The sequence below is a fragment of the Zootermopsis nevadensis genome, unplaced genomic scaffold (assembly GCF_977971745.1).
Source record: "Zootermopsis nevadensis isolate Lab colony 2312 unplaced genomic scaffold, Znev_1.0 Znev_ptg000011l, whole genome shotgun sequence".
NCBI classification, from domain to species: domain Eukaryota; kingdom Metazoa; phylum Arthropoda; class Insecta; order Blattodea; family Termopsidae; genus Zootermopsis; species Zootermopsis nevadensis.
The window spans coordinates 3,931,136-3,946,792 of record NW_028259143.1 but is presented as its reverse complement, the minus strand read 5'-3'; the positions used below and the strand labels follow the sequence as shown (position 1 = coordinate 3,946,792).

General features: G+C 39.6%; 1 protein-coding gene across 2 annotated transcripts in view; it reads left to right on the top strand.

The window, feature by feature from the left end:
• Nucleotides 1-15,657, top strand: part of ex (FERM domain containing expanded) — an 80,843-nt gene that overhangs the window by 57,550 nt on the left and 7,636 nt on the right. The window contains exons 5-10 of one of the 2 annotated variants that reach the window (XM_087347100.1): nt 10,497-10,576; nt 11,568-11,763; nt 11,923-12,153; nt 12,694-12,756; nt 14,315-14,489; nt 14,820-15,155. In XM_087347100.1, the coding sequence (XP_087203226.1) occupies nt 10,497-10,576; nt 11,568-11,763; nt 11,923-12,153; nt 12,694-12,756; nt 14,315-14,489; nt 14,820-15,155 (1,081 nt within the window). Of the gene's footprint in view, nt 1-10,496; nt 10,577-10,643; nt 10,804-11,567; nt 11,764-11,922; nt 12,154-12,693; nt 12,757-14,314; nt 14,490-14,819; nt 15,156-15,657 lie in introns of those variants that run through there. The other variant, XM_087347101.1, reaches the window with a different exon arrangement.

Sequence of the window (15,657 nt, the reverse complement as noted above, 5' to 3'; positions counted from 1 at the left end):
TCATGAAATTTTATATTTGAAACTGCCCTCGTGGTATCTGTGACTTTTATACGCATTAAGATACAATCCTTGCATTAGCCGGGAATTCATGACATCTTATGTTCAGGCAGTGACCTCCACGATGTTTTTCGCCCTGCAGTTAAAAATTGTCATATTCTTGTCTTCAAATGGGAGAGAATTACGTAAGAGGAATTTTTAAATTCAAATAATCCGTACCTTTGGAAACTTGAGCATTGGAAATAAAAATTAACCATCTTTTTATACGAATAGGCCTTCGAATCTGATACAGTAAGGATCCTGAAACACGATACCACACCATCTAATCTGATTGGCAGTGTAATTCAATTGAGCCAAATCGCAACACTTCCATTGTTGCGTTAAGACGAATAGCTTTTAAGGAGGATTTGGCTTGGTTTCTCTCGCCAGCACGCATTTCGGCATGTTTGCTTCTCATTATTATTCTAAGCTGCTATTGTTCTTGTACAACAACTCCCTTTGTTTAAAAATTCTGGCAATTAAACTTGACACTCCCAGGCTTAAGTTTGGTAATTGCCCAAATGAGGCGTCTTAATGTAGATCGCTTTAAAAAAAATACGTGAATTAATTAATTTTTTTGTTTATTGTCCAAGTTCTTGTCACTTTTGCATTGTTACTACGACGAAATTGAATTGGTAACGTTACGGCAGGCCCAAATGACAGTCTTCGTGCTTCAAGAGTTACCAAGTTCCTTATTATTCAAATTCGCCTTTTTTCTGAGAAGTTTCTTTGTCAGCGTGTTTTATACATCCACTTAGTCTTTTCTTCCTTCAAATAATTCGTTTGACACAGACGATTCAACAAATGTCACGTTTCTCTGGTCTGTTATCTTTTATCTGTAGGGCCGTGAGAACTGCGCGCAGATCATGAAACTGGTACATCGTGCGTGCGTGCGTGCGTGCGTGGTAACACAGGTTACCATGATTTAACTAACATACGTAACAGTCGAACTCACTCTCTCTCTCCCCCTCCTCTCTCTCTCTCCCCCTCTCTCTCTCTCTCCCTCTCTCTTTTCAGTCTGCAGCACGTCTCGGCTTTTGAGTGCGCGTGAGTTTTCTTTGGAAAGTCGTGTATTCCGAATTGCTATTTCGGGGGCAATTCATGTTTCTCTCCTGCTACGCTCAAGCAGTGCATAATAAATACGATATTAGCCGAATACATTTCCGTGTGGAATTTCTCAAGCTTTTTACTCAGTGCTGTGACCTCCTACTTGCACTCGTCTCCTGATTCGCCATTTTTGATTTTCCATCACTCATCATAACCAAAGATGTTTGTGTAACGTCGTTAAAACGCGGTCAGTCGATCTACGGCTCGAGAATTATGTATAATCGACTCAGCCTCCTGCCTGAAAATTGTCATAACCGAGGCAGAAGATGTTTTGGTACGAGCTTAGGGCGACTGACGAACTGGCTTTCACAGACTCTTCAGTTCGAATCCCTCTGTTCGGCTTTGCACCACTGTTGCTCTACAGCAGGGGTGGCCAACCCAAATGATCTTTCGGGCCACTTTGGAAATGCATCATAACTCCGCGGGCCACATATAAAATTATATATCCCCACAAATAATGTATTTTTTTAATACATTGGTTTTCACTACTTTGGCCATTATAAAATATATTTTGTAAAAGTGTGATGAATCTCGCGGGCCGGAAAAATGTTCAAGGCGGGCCACGGGTTGGCCACCCCTGCTCTACAGTATCTCTGTCTGGTATCACTTTCTTTCTTTCTTTCTTTCTTTCTTTCTTTCTTTCTTTCTTGAGGTTCATTTATTCATTTCTTTGATCTGTTTGGACAATGGTAGGACTCCTTGGATGAGTGATCAGCCCGACGCAAGGCCTCTACCTATACAAACACAGAAAGACGCGGGCAAACATCCATGCCTTGAGTGGGACTCGAACCCACGGTCCCAGCGGCCACGCGCACGAGGTCCGTGCCTCAGACCTCGTGACCACTGTGGCCGGCTGTCTGGTATCACTTGAAGCAAAAATATAATGTGGCTGACCAAAGGTTTTCTAAGAATATTGTAAAAAAGAACTGTTCTTCAACCTTATAAGGTTTCCGACCTCAGGCCTACGTGTTTCTCAGAAGATGTCGCATATTTCCACGGATTAAAATCTTTGCAATGAAAATCTGAGCGTCGCATTACAACAAATTCTTGAGAGGTGAAATGAGTACAATTTGCGATTCATTATTATTTATATTTTATTATTGTTTCTACGAGTTTTATTAAATGAAAATTAATGGAGGTTTCTGTTCGTCAATGCTCCAAACCGGTTCTCGAGTTCTTATGGTCTACTGTTTAAAGGCACAGGGGAAAATAGCGGCCGAAATGTGAACCTGACCTAGTGCCAAGATTGAGAATGAATGGAGCTATGCCTCTTCTCCACCATACGCCTTCATGTGTATAGGGACAACTTCACTGGTTCCTAAAATCTGTACAGAAGCAGGAATGTTTAATTTAAAGGCAAGTTTTAATTTAAAATACTGCGTAAATTCGCGCCATACAGGGTGTGCTATTTAAAATGCAACTCGAACGATTACGTATTGCGTTACAAAAATTAAATCTGAAGCAGATTCACCCCGTGTGACGGACTCTCCGATTCTCCCTCCCACGATACTCCAGTCAAGGTCATCGAATTTACTAGGCTGCTGCTCACGCCAGTTGAGGTGCGGGTGTATTTGTTCGTTCGTTTGTTAAGCACGTGACAAGGAAGTACCGAGTAAGACAACACATTTTTTGAGTGACAAAACAGCTGAAACTACGACCGCGCCGATTTCAAGCAGTGCATGAGCTGCAACAATGGGATATTGCCATTGTCGTGAATGGATGGGGTTCGTGTGTGGTAGTTCCTGTTGATTTTAAAGTCGAGCATTCTGTACTTCGCGGATGGCATTCCTTTCTGAAGTAGGAGGAGCAGAACTTGGTTGTACAGTCCGGGCCGCCAGTCACCTCAACTTCCCCCCCTGTTATCCGCCTTGCCTGGGGGCGCTAATCTAATCGCTTTCCCACTTTGGAGGCCTCCGACTTCGGTTTTCATCTCTGCCGCATTCCATCACGAGGTACTTAACCATGGTTTCTAACGTAATTACAAATTTTGAACACACAATCAAATATAATTTCATATACGAGGCGTCAGTCTGTACAAAGATGTGTTGGCGAAGGCCCGCGTCATTTATTTAAGCCACATTCTTTAGGTGGCACTTCCCACAGTACCATATACTATTTGACAACGTCGTATCAGCTTCATTGGTTATGCAACATAAAGGTTAAATCATGTCCCCGTTCTAAACTTTAATATTATCCTGTGTCCCCCAGAATGGAGTAAAACCACAGAATAACCGGTTGTCCTGTTGCCTTCCGCCCACTTTAGTGCGAAAATAAAAGTTTGGAAAGGTGTGTGTACTCTTCGGAGTACGCAAAAATTACAGAGGTGTTTTTGATGCCATAATGCTTGTGATGACGTCATCAGGGCACTCAAGTGAGTGGCATGTGCAATAGTGGTATCTGAGGAATGCCACGGTGGTCTAGCGGTTAGAACGCTGGCCTTGTAATCCTGGGGTCCCGGGTTCGATTCCCGGCGGTGCACGAATTTATAACTTGTGTTGGGCAAGGCCGTGGTCTAGGCAACACGGAGTTTTCCTCCGGGGGCTTCTCCGGTTTCTCCGTGGCATCCCAAGAATTACTCCATTCACACACAGAAGAAGGCAATGGCAAACCACTTCTGGATCATCTGCCAAGAACGTATATGAACAGGTCCCAGTCCGAGAAAAGGATGGAAGGATCCTGTTCATATGGACCTGTCCTCAGACAGAACACTGAAAATAAAAAAAAAGATCTGAGGGCATTGTTGTAACAATGTGTTTTAATGTCGTTGTTGTAACTGTGATGATATGACATGGACGGGCCCATAAGTGTTCTTCAGTTGCACTAAAGCGTGAAGAACACCTAAAATGCGTGGTGATAAACATAACCAGTCACAATGTGTTCCCCGATTTAACGTTTTCTGGAAGAGCATGACGTAATCTTCCCAAATGGACGATTTTCCATTCATGCGCGCACGTTTCTTGAGATAAGCCTCCAGAATTTCAGTATGAAATCGAAGATAAATTCCCCGCTGACGAAGGCTTATTTCCTGAGACTTTTGCTTCTCATGGCGACGAGGATGAAGATGGTTTGTCTTCTAGGATGTTGAGCCGACGTTTCAGACGTGGTTACTGCCTCCATCATGAGGACGATGACGGCGGTAATCACCTCCGAAACGTCTTCTCAACATCCTAGGAAACAGCCATCTTCGACGTTTACGTCCTTCTTTGCTTAATAAAGTGTAAAAATATTGTCTGGTCGCTTTCTAAGCTTTTACAGTACACGAGAGAATCGTTCTGTAGTTATTTTTATGAATGACTGGAAAGTGTATAGTACGATGTTATATCAAAATTCCTTAATATAAAGACTTAATAATGGAAATGGAATGCACGGGCAGCCTGTGGAAGGCTTCTTTGCAGACGCCTGTAAGCTTAACGCCATGTAAACGTAATTTCCTCAAGGGCGTACCAGACTTTTCAGTGGGCTTCATTAAAAAGCAATTATTGTGTTGTGTGTGTGTGTGTGTGTGCTGGTTTGGAAGGTCGTTGGACTCTCTTTTCTGGAAGAATGAACTATGAACCTCAAAGTACTGAAACAGAAAATTTCATTCTTTTCCCAGTTCTGATATGATAAAAGAATAGAATGAAGTGACCTTTTCAGTAGCCATCAAAACTATTTAATGGACTCCGTACAACTGAGTCCTTCTTAAGAATGGTTAGGAATTACTATCTTTTTATTGAAGCCGAAGGTTTGTTTACAAGAGCCTGGCACTTGGCAATATCCACAGCCTGATGAATCCAATCTACATTCCCTTTCTGATTGTGTAAGGTGCATTTCAATATTATCCTCCCGTCTGCACACGTCATTTTTGTCGGAAAGCCTGAACCAAAGAGACCACTTGAGATACCCAGAAATTGATTGAAACAAAATTAAAAAGGTTTTAAAGAAATAGTGGGTGAGGTTAAGTACTAAATTTATCTGGCTTGGAACAGAGTATAGTGGAGGGCTGTCGTGAATACATGAATGGATCTTTGGGTTCCATAAAATGTTTTTATTTATTTATTTCGGTTATCTGAGCTACTTCTATTTTCTCAAGAAGGACTATGTTACGTGCAGTTGTGATTTCGACGAGATATTTTAATGAACACGCTTCCATTTTAATCAAAATTGGTCAGAATTATTTAAGGAAGTAATCGCTGTTTATTGTGAGACTCATATGAAATTCATAAACACAGTATGTACTGTTATCACTTGACCTGTTAACAGAGTGTGAATTAATGAAGAGATAATGAATGGGTGTTCGCATTTTTTTGGGACGAATCATAATGAGAGGTTTAGGCTATTCTTGTACGCAGGAGCGTTTGACTTTTTGTTGGCTGTTGGTACGGCCATGCTGTGCTACTGGGCTACCCACTGGTTGTGCAGACCACACCCTCGTCCATCCAAGCAACTGGTTACCAGAACCATCCCACGCGTAGTTAACATCCTCTTCTTTTACGACACGATGTAAATCCAAGGTACAAGTATTTGCTCAATTGAAACACCTCCATGATCAGGCTTCTCTTAATATGTAGATTCCTACATTTCGTAGCTTTCGGTTTCAACGTCAGCTTGTTCTGCTGACTACTTCATTAAAGCTGATCGACAGTGGAATAAATGACCAGAAGGGGTAAGGGCCGGATTGATGTAGTCGGTTGTTCGAATAATATCTAAAGTCGTGAATCTTACTGGCGGGGAATTCGGTGGCCTGACGCAAAAATCAGATATGTTCCTGGGCATTTTCAGGCGATATTTGAGGCATTCCATGTCAGAAATTACTTATGGATGCGTCTCAGTCCTGTATATTTAATTAATGTTTATAGCCCGTTTCTACATTGTGTTCGTTACGTGCAAATACCCGTAAATTCTGTGAAAAGTGAGTCTTGTTAGTTTTATATTTATTTCCTTTATTGTTATTTATTTGTGCGATAAATTAGGGGCGTCTTTAATTTTTTACTGACAAATGTTTTATGATCTAAAAACGAACGTTTAGTGTCATTTTTAGAACCTCATTCCTGATATATATGTCACTATCAAAAGACGAATAATAATAAACCAAACAAATATAAAGTATTTTATCGTAGTGAATTGATTTACTAGGTGAAATTGTAAGTATATAAAGCCCAAAATAAAATTAACGTTAAAACTAATTGTACGTACATGTCGTAAATAACATCCCATGTTATTGCGCGTGTTAGAACATTCTAAGAACCAATACAATTATTTTATTTAATAGAAAATGAGGGAAATATACAGAAATTTGAATGCGTGATGACGACAGTAACTAACGAACAATCCTGCAGTTATTAATGAAAAATAATCCTAGCAGATGTTTTGTTGTATTTATGATTATGACTAGTATATTCGGCACCACGACGTAGCCGGGGACATTTTTCATTAAGCTAATAACGCTGGGCGAAGGAAGTTTTGTGTGGAGTCTATTCTGCTGAGAGGACGACGGACTACCTTTAACATTTGAATTATGTGTAATTATCTGGCAGGTTGTTTTTAAGGCAGTCCAGTTAATTTATACCCAAATAATTTTATTTATAGTCGAGGGCTTGACCATTATTAATTTTTTTTTTCCTTTTAGATTTTCGAGCGGTTAATTCAGAGGTGGCAGATACGTAGGTAATACATTACCCCCTCATGTCTACAGAATGCCGAGCCCTTAATGTCGTTTTGTTTGAACGTGTTCATTTGCATTTGCAGTGTCGAGTTTTCTCTGACTGATCTTCGTTCTTTTTAAGTCAGTATTCTTGTTCTTTTTAATCTTCATAATAATGGGAAACCTGAGGTCGCTGTCAGAAGTGAGCTAGTTCTTGGATGAAGGAAGCTTTGTCTGTCACTGAAAGCAAGAACGACTTATTTACGCCTGTTGCAAAAATAATGCTGGAAACATGGTCCGAGTTTATTGACATCAACGAGAATTTTAGCGATAATTCGGTTAAAAGTTCCGTAACATTCATATATCGTAAATATCGAAGTCGTCAGGTTATAAGCAAGCCTGTATTATTCATTATATTTTGTTAGAAATATCGATCTTGGTGTATCGTCGAAATTCGATATTTGCAGTTCTTCATGTCCGTCATGTTTTGATAACAACACATACGTAACTATTCGTAGTAATAATTTGTTTACGCCGTTTTAACGTCTCACTCTATTTATTAATGGTGGGAAAAAGGACTCTTTGGTAGGTCGAATTATGCTCAAAACAAATGTCAAATCAGACCTTTTATAGTAAAAAAAATAGTTTTGAATGTGAGCTGAACTTGCGAGACGGAGACAATAACATTGGACGTAAGCCACTGATACATTCAACGATGGCTGACCATTTGCCTGTTGTTGTGTTCTGCAACTGCCTAATCTTACGATTTATTTGAATCACATTACGTAAATCTGATTTGTGAAAACACAGAGGTATCTTGATGGAAGGATCTTATCACTTTAAATTTCTTGGGAAGTTTAGACTGGTCCATCGTCATTTCCTCTTTCAGTGATTTTAGCAGCCGACGCTAACAATTATTTAAACGTTTAATTTTCGTTTTTTTTTATGATTTGTGTAAGTGGTAGAACACCATAAATTACATTTACGAAAACAAATGAACGTGTATGGTAGACAGTTTGAATTCTGGGATATAAAAATCGGCAAATGAAGACAAAAATGTAAAGATTTTGCATTTGCAGAGTAACGAATTAGGTTTACCATACATTTGACGACTTCGTGAAGAAATGAAATTAAAATATGGAAGAATGTTCAAGTGAGATTTCAGGTTTTTACGGCGTACAAACCCAGAAGACAACGATCTTAATATAATTCTCTGTCTGGACTCTTTCCATCATCCTTGTTTAAAATAAATGAAAACCGCGAAGTTTCGGAAACTGGCTCTGTCTTCATGCGAGAGGTACCTACTCAGTTGGGTCCGTCAGATAGAGTTAGTCTCCGTCACTGGACGATGGAAAAAGTCCAGACAAAGAATATTTATCCACCATTGTCTGAACCCTTTAGAAATGAACGATCTTAATGTTCAAATTTAATAGACCTTGCGCTATGAATGTGAACTGTCTCAAAAGTTTGTATAGAAATCTCAGGCTGTATCCAGGAACGTCAAAGTTCTTACACAAGAATCCTTCCGTGGGTGTGGATTTTGTATGTTTGGATTAGGCACTGCACTAGTCAGTTCTTACTGAGCTGCCGGCAAATCTGTAACTAATGTCTTTCAGTTTTACTTAGCGTTCACCTAACCTAACCTCAAGACCATCAGTTTCTTTCTTATTCTCTTAAAAATAAAATTTAAAAACCTGAACACTTCTTGTTGATTTATAACCCGAGGCTCAAGCCAGAGTGATCTTATTCAACGTGCGAATAAAAGGTAGAGGTAAGATTTGAGGTTTTCACAGCGGCGAGTATGAAGATTTCCGTCTTCTGGGTTGTTGCGTTGTGTAGTCTGGTAGAAGTTTACCAACGTTTCAGAGGTCATACTGCCTCCATCATCAGGGCTATGAAGATTTCTCTCTTCTGGGTTGTTGCGCCATGTAGTATGGTAGATGTTTATCAACGTTTCGGAGGTCATACTGCCTCCATCATCAGGGCTATGAAGATTTCTGTCTTCTGGGTTGTTGCGCTTTGTAGTCTGGTCGATGTTTACCAACGTTTCGGAGGTCATACTGCCTCCATCATCAGGGCTATGAAGATTTCTGTCTTCTGGGTTGTTGCGCCATGTAGTATGGTAGATGTTTACCAACGTTTCGGAGGTCATACTGCCTCCATCATCAGGGCGATGAGAATGAAGATTTCTGTCTTCTGGGTTGTTGCACCGTGTAGTATGGTAGATGTTTACCAACGTTTCGGAGGTCATACTGTCTCAGTCATCAGGGGTAGCTATTTGCGATGCATTTTGTACACTAACCGAACCTTCCCAACTTTCATTCCTATTAAAGAACTTTAGAGGGGACAGAGTTCTGTATTAAGATCTAGAATCGTCTCTGATTTGTAGCAGCTTTTCTTTTTTACGTAGAGTAAATGAGCAACCATACTTTTTCTGCCAGGTGCTGGCTTTGAATTAATTATTTTGGCGCTTGAACCGTAGTTATGTGTTTCTGTAAATTGAATTACGTGACTTGTCTCATCCTTTGGCTCTTATTCAAAAGATCTTCTGTGACTTTTCTCTGTTCTTACCGCAGTGCCTTCCCTTTAGGCACTGGTTAGACGCCATTTTAACAGTTGCAGTTTTATGATAATTTTTGTAAGTAATAGTATGTCTGCTTTGTGGATTATTGTTTTAAAGTTTTGTTGAGCTTACGCAGTAGGAAGAATAACAGTAAACCGATATATTTCCTAGCTTTAGGCGAGGTGGAACTGAAACACGGTGCAATTTTTATATGAAGGCCGAACATATGCGTTACTGGATGGAACGCTATAATCACTTAGGGTGAGGCTGTGTACAACTGCGGAACAGTTTGGTTTGAGATCACGATGGAATGCGATGGAGCGAGTGCAGTAGCCTGCCCTGCCCGCAGGATGTGTTGGGGGTGAACAAATTTGCTACTTTTGAAATAATGACGGCGACCTTACTGAGGAAATTAAAATATATTAGGTAAAAGACAACAGATAAGATTTTGTTTTCACAGGTAATGACAATAAATGTTTCTGTAAAATCAGTTTTCCTTGTAACCAGTCACCTCACCACGAAGAAGGTGTCTAGGGACCCGGAGACTAAGCTCCACACATGATAATGTCTCGGGAGATGAGTGATCAGCTAGACGCTTTAATGCAAAGTGGATTAAAGAACTGTTACCCAGTGATGATGACTTAAAGACAACTCTGCAAAGTCTGAATCTCACATTAAGTCGTTCCTAATGCGTGGTCCGAGCAGCGGCCTCTTGCCACAGTCTGCGAGAAAAACAGTGGTTGGACAGAAGGCTACCGCAGGGCGCATTCTCGTGTTGTTTCAGTAAACAAACCGCAGCCAGTTCGATCTTTGAGAATCGATTTCTATCGACCATAGAGATACATGAAGTTATGTCACGCCTCTACTGTGATTCATGCTGTACGTACCGAAGAACCTGCTTCTGGCAACCTAAGCATTTACCTTGGGACTTGGAATAAAGATATGTTACCGTGTATAAACTGCGTGTTTCTTCATGCCTGCTTTTATGTTATCGATTGTGATCCTCGGCTCTAGCACCATGTGGATAATTACTAACATTTAGGAATGCTGTGCGACGTAGTGTAATAGAAGTTTACAGAAGTTTCATAGGTGATTTCTGCCTCCATCATCTTGGTGGTTTATTATAAATATTATATGCAACATAAATGTTAATTTGTTCCTCTGCAGGGCTTGGACGCAAGCGGGAAACCTTCACTCACGTTCTATTTTCGTGTCCAGTTCTACGTGGACAGCCCTTTATTACTCAGGTGAGGATATCACGTGACTATTTATGATGACTGGGCTGAGTGGTTAATACGCCCCAACGTTAATTGTTTGGTGTGTCTAATTTGAAGACCAGAGGTATAGAGACTGATTGATTGGTTCAGTGTTTAGATGAGCACTGTAATGATGTTTGGCTACAGTGCAGAATATCAATATTATAACATAAAAGTTTTAACTGGAATGTTAAGTTGTGCTTCAGACTGTCATAGACGTACGTATTTAATTTAATTTCTTCAGGACTTTTATAAATCTACCTCACTGTACCTGTAAAATATAAGATAAGACACCCAGACACCCTTTACATGTACTATATTATTTTGTATGCTCAGAATACTAGTAGTGAAATTAAAATGCTGTGAAACCCAATTAAGAAGTCACATGACAGTTCTGAGGTACTATAGTAACAACATGCTGTTGTAGTGTTATGTAGTAAAACGTTTCTTCTGTATTCCTTCAGTTTAGTGGTCTGGCAGCGCACTACTAGCCCGACAAGAGCATTCACCACTTACTAGTACATACTGAAGGTGGATTTTTTTATCTCTCAAACCCTCGACTGACACTAACCCCCAGTTTCTTTGTTGGTTTAGTCTGTTCACTCACAAACGTTTACGTGTATGCCTCTTTTAATTGTTCAAAGTGTGTATGTGATGGTGAGGTTCGTATTACACCAGGGAGAGACACATCATACACCCACTAAGAGCTTTACTGCCAACAGTTGGTAAGCATGGTGTTTAGTAAGGGCCCCAAGGGCACAGTCTTTGGTGATAAAGACCTATAGGCTGCATTTTAACCAAGATGGAAGTAATTTTCCTAAAAATTCGATGCGTTTTTACGCAGGTAGTATGGATTTTAAAGGACACACACATGTGATTTATGCCACTTTATCCATAAACGAAGTATTTTTTATTATTCGTACTAACTCAATGACTGTAAAATAGGAGTGACAGTGAAATGTTATGAATTTATTTTATTCAGGGACGAAGTTACGAGGCACCACTACTATCTTCAGTTGCGTTGCAATGTGCAGTCGAGGGGGTTACTTCACTCAAACTCATCAGAGGAAGTGTTGTACCTTCTGGCAGGGTACGCACTTCAAGCCGATCTGGGCGACTACTTGGAGGAGACACACGCTGAAACTTACTTCAAGCCTGAAGAGTATTTTCCCCAAGAAGTAAGTACTATGGCTTATTTTAAGAAGTTTGTTTGCGTGTATTTTTTGGTGGAAGAGAAGGTTGTCAGAACAATTTTGAGCAAATATTTGAATGCAGAGAGTTGTTCTTTGTTATGAAAATAATTGGAAATGTTAATGGCGTACATGATTGATATTCAGATGGTGTCTGGGAACCAGCAGTTAGTGCAGACGCTTTCGGCATTGCACAGGGAGAACCACGGACTCAATAAATCGGAAGCCGAACTGCAGTACATCCGAGAGGCATCTTCTGCAGAAGTGTCTCCTCTTACCCACAATGCTCATCTGTATAGGCTCAAACACAAGAAGCAGGAGGTTGGCCATGGCTCCGTGTGGCTCGCCATCTGCGCCAAGGGCATTGAGATATATGAAGTATGTATGACGGAAGTTTGCCAGGAATTGTCATTACTGTCTCCAATTTTGGTAGATTGCCTCTTTATAAGTGATACAGTAAATTCAGAGCACTGTCCAGACATACTTAGAACGCAGTTCTCTAAATTAGCACGATTCTCAAACTAAAGTGCGTTAAAGTGCTAGGATTTTGCAGTTTGATTTTTGTAATTCTGGATTTCATTACAAATGTTGACCTAATCTAAAATGTAGTTTTTCTAAATCTTAATCAAGCTAAATTCTTTATATGAGTTTTTCTGAAAAATATTTTATCCATTTTTCTTCTGTTCTGTGCCTGATACATGCTCCACGTTCACTATGCATACATTTCCTGACTTGTTATCCATAATGGCACTCCATTTACTTTTAATACATCATAAATGCTCATTATGTTAATGTAAGTAATGTGTGGCACTTGCAACTTTTTTCTACTCTGGCGATTCCTGATGTTTTCTTGAGACGAGTCTGTTGTGGTCTGTCTCCGAACTAATCCGATTCGTAATGTTTATTCTTGTGTTCCAGGAAAATTCTGCGAAGTCATTAACAGGTTTCCTGTGGACTAATATCGGCAAGCTATGTTTCGATGTAAGTAATTTTAGTTTAATATTGGCATAGTAATTAGTATAATGAAGCAAACAAAATTTGTATTCAATAAAGTTTGGTGAAATACGATCGTGTGCTCTTGTGACTGGCCACGAAAATCACAAAGTGTCTCTGTGTGTTTCTGGTGATGAAACATGCATTATATTTGTTTTGGAAATCTTTGGAGCAAGAATCACTTTATTTTGTTATAAAAGTCGTGAAATAGACGTAGTACAGGATCAAAGAGAGATGTCGTAGCTGTTGGGTGTTTATAATCTGTGAGTGGCTGAACTTTTGTTCAGTTTAGGTAGATGGCTCAGCATGTACAAGAGCAATTTTAAATTCATATTCGGGGTAAGAACTGGGGGGGGAAAGAAAAAAAAAACAGTTAAGATTACTTGTTTTCAATTGGGATTTGGAATCAGGTGCCTTCAAAGTGTGTCAGATGCATTACCAATATTTTAACTTATTCCGTCTTTGGGGAAGTAATAAGCAAACTTCTGAGTACGAGTACATGAGCTGTATTGGGATTGTGATTGATTTTGTGTGCTGGAACCCAGAGGTCATCCTTGTCAAACCTAATGATATAACGGAACTTTTCTTTTACTGTAATAAATTTCTTGAAGATTTCTGTCTTCTGGGATGTTGTGCCATGTAGTCTGGCAGATTTCCACCATCGACCAGACTACTCTTCCATCCTTTTGTCTGTTAAGTCCGTCTGTCCGAGGCTTTGATTGAGGTTTCGAAACATATTCCTTTTCACAGTGCAAGGTTGTTAGCCTTGCGACCAACCCCCAACCTGGAGGACCAGGGTACCTGTCTTAGTCTGACCTCTCACCCTCGACCAATCTGGCTAGGGAGGCCCTACCAGTAGCTCTTGGGGTCACTGAGGTACTAAAGCCCCACCACCACGACAAGGTGCACGTACCATTAAGTGGGGACCTCAAATCTTACACAATAAATTTCTTCTTGAAGGCTAATCTTCGAAAAGATTGTGGTTTGCCTCCTCCTGCAGTAGAAGCATCTTATCTGCAGCCTTTCAATTGTACTGTGGCTAACCTAACCATTTCCCCGCGTGTCCTGTGTCATTTATCTCAGCGCCTCATGTACCAGTGACAAGTAAGCAGGTTCACAGCCTTGAGATTGCAGATCTGTTTTGTCTGTGTCATGAGATATATTGAGGTATATTATGTCATGGCATCTGAACATAACGGTGTGTACCAGTCGATGTTTCATGTAGTACCTATTGCATTTTTACGCTCTGTATCAGTGAATATCTTTTTAACTATTATAAATGAATGTAATATAACTGTTGCTGGTGGAAAATTGATCATAATATTTATAATCAAGATTCAGAATGAATCATTATAGTGTTTACTCTACATAACTTTGTCACTTAGATCTTTGTTCGACAGAACTTTTTGACTGATGGTAACTGGAACTAATGGATTTTGTATTTTGACTCTTATAAACTCCGCAATGATATTTTTGAAGACTATATTGAAATGGTACCGTAATAAACAACTAATGTATGTTAAGTACAATGCATCTCCTGTTGTAGAGAAAGAAGTTTGAAATCCGAGCACTCAACTCGCCTGTGTCAGGCGAGAAATTCACCTACTACACCAACAGTGATGAGAAGAGCAAACACCTCCTCTTTTTATGCCGGGTCACACATCAGTTCAGTATGGCGATCCAGCCCCGCCTATCTGAAGTTCGGCATAGAGAGGAAGAAGGTAGTCTTAAACAGTTGATTAACGTGCAGAATGTTTCTAGAGGTCTTTAAGATCATACTTGTCTTCTGGGTTGTGGCTTCTTTTAGCCTGGTAAACTTCTAGCAGACTGCGTGGTGCTGCAACCCAGAAGACGGCCATCTTCATACTTACCGCCATGAACACCTCAAATCGTACTGATCTCTAAGATGTTCACTGTTAAACTTTGAAATAATGAACTTTACAGAACATCTGTACTTTTTTGTTTTGTTTGAATTTAACTTATTTTCATTTACGTCAAATTTAAATAACCTTGAACATTAGAGTGATGAGTGTTTTTATTTATTTTGTTAGAACGGAAACGCTACCGTGACTGCTACATGTACTCTCGGAGTCTTGGTGCCGAATTTCCGTCACTGGCAAAACTCTCAGGAAATTACAAAGGACATCATAGTGACCAACGAATATCTGTTATCAGTAACACGTCATCTAACACCACTTCTGGCATCGTGTCTGACCGTGTTCAGAGCTTGGATGAAAGTGAAGATGACCTAGAAATTGAAATTATGATTAATTCACCTCCTGCTCCATCCGTTGAATCTCTAGCGCTGGCACATCTAAGGGACGCTTCAGATAATCTGCAGGCTAGAGATTCATCTGTTTCATCCTCACGCTCTAATTGCAATAAAGGTGAGTCACACAGCCTACAAAGATGTTCTTACAAGTTTTATTTTTAATTTTATGGAAGGACATTATTGGTAGGCTTGGTATTTTTTCTTTAGCCAACAAATTCTCATTGTCTTGGGCATGTTTAAGTAATATTTTTAGTTTTTTTCCTCTTTCCCCTTCGGAAATTAGCATATCAGCCATATAAGGATGTCAGTTCAGGCTCACAAATCATTCACTAATGATTTGTACCTTTAGAGTAAAACTGAGCCATAAATTAATTACCATCATACGTAATTTCTTAGTTTCTGTGTGTATGTAATATAATAATATATAATTATCATGAAGAATGTAATTTATGAGAAAAGTTTAGAAAATTTTCAAACTGGTTTGTCCGTTGTCCATTTATATACATAGAAGTTTGAAGATGTTTACCTATAATAATTTTTGTTTGTTAATTTAAAATATAACACATATCGTCTATCTTTTCATCAGACAGAGCTCTTGCGAGAAGTGTTATTCCTTT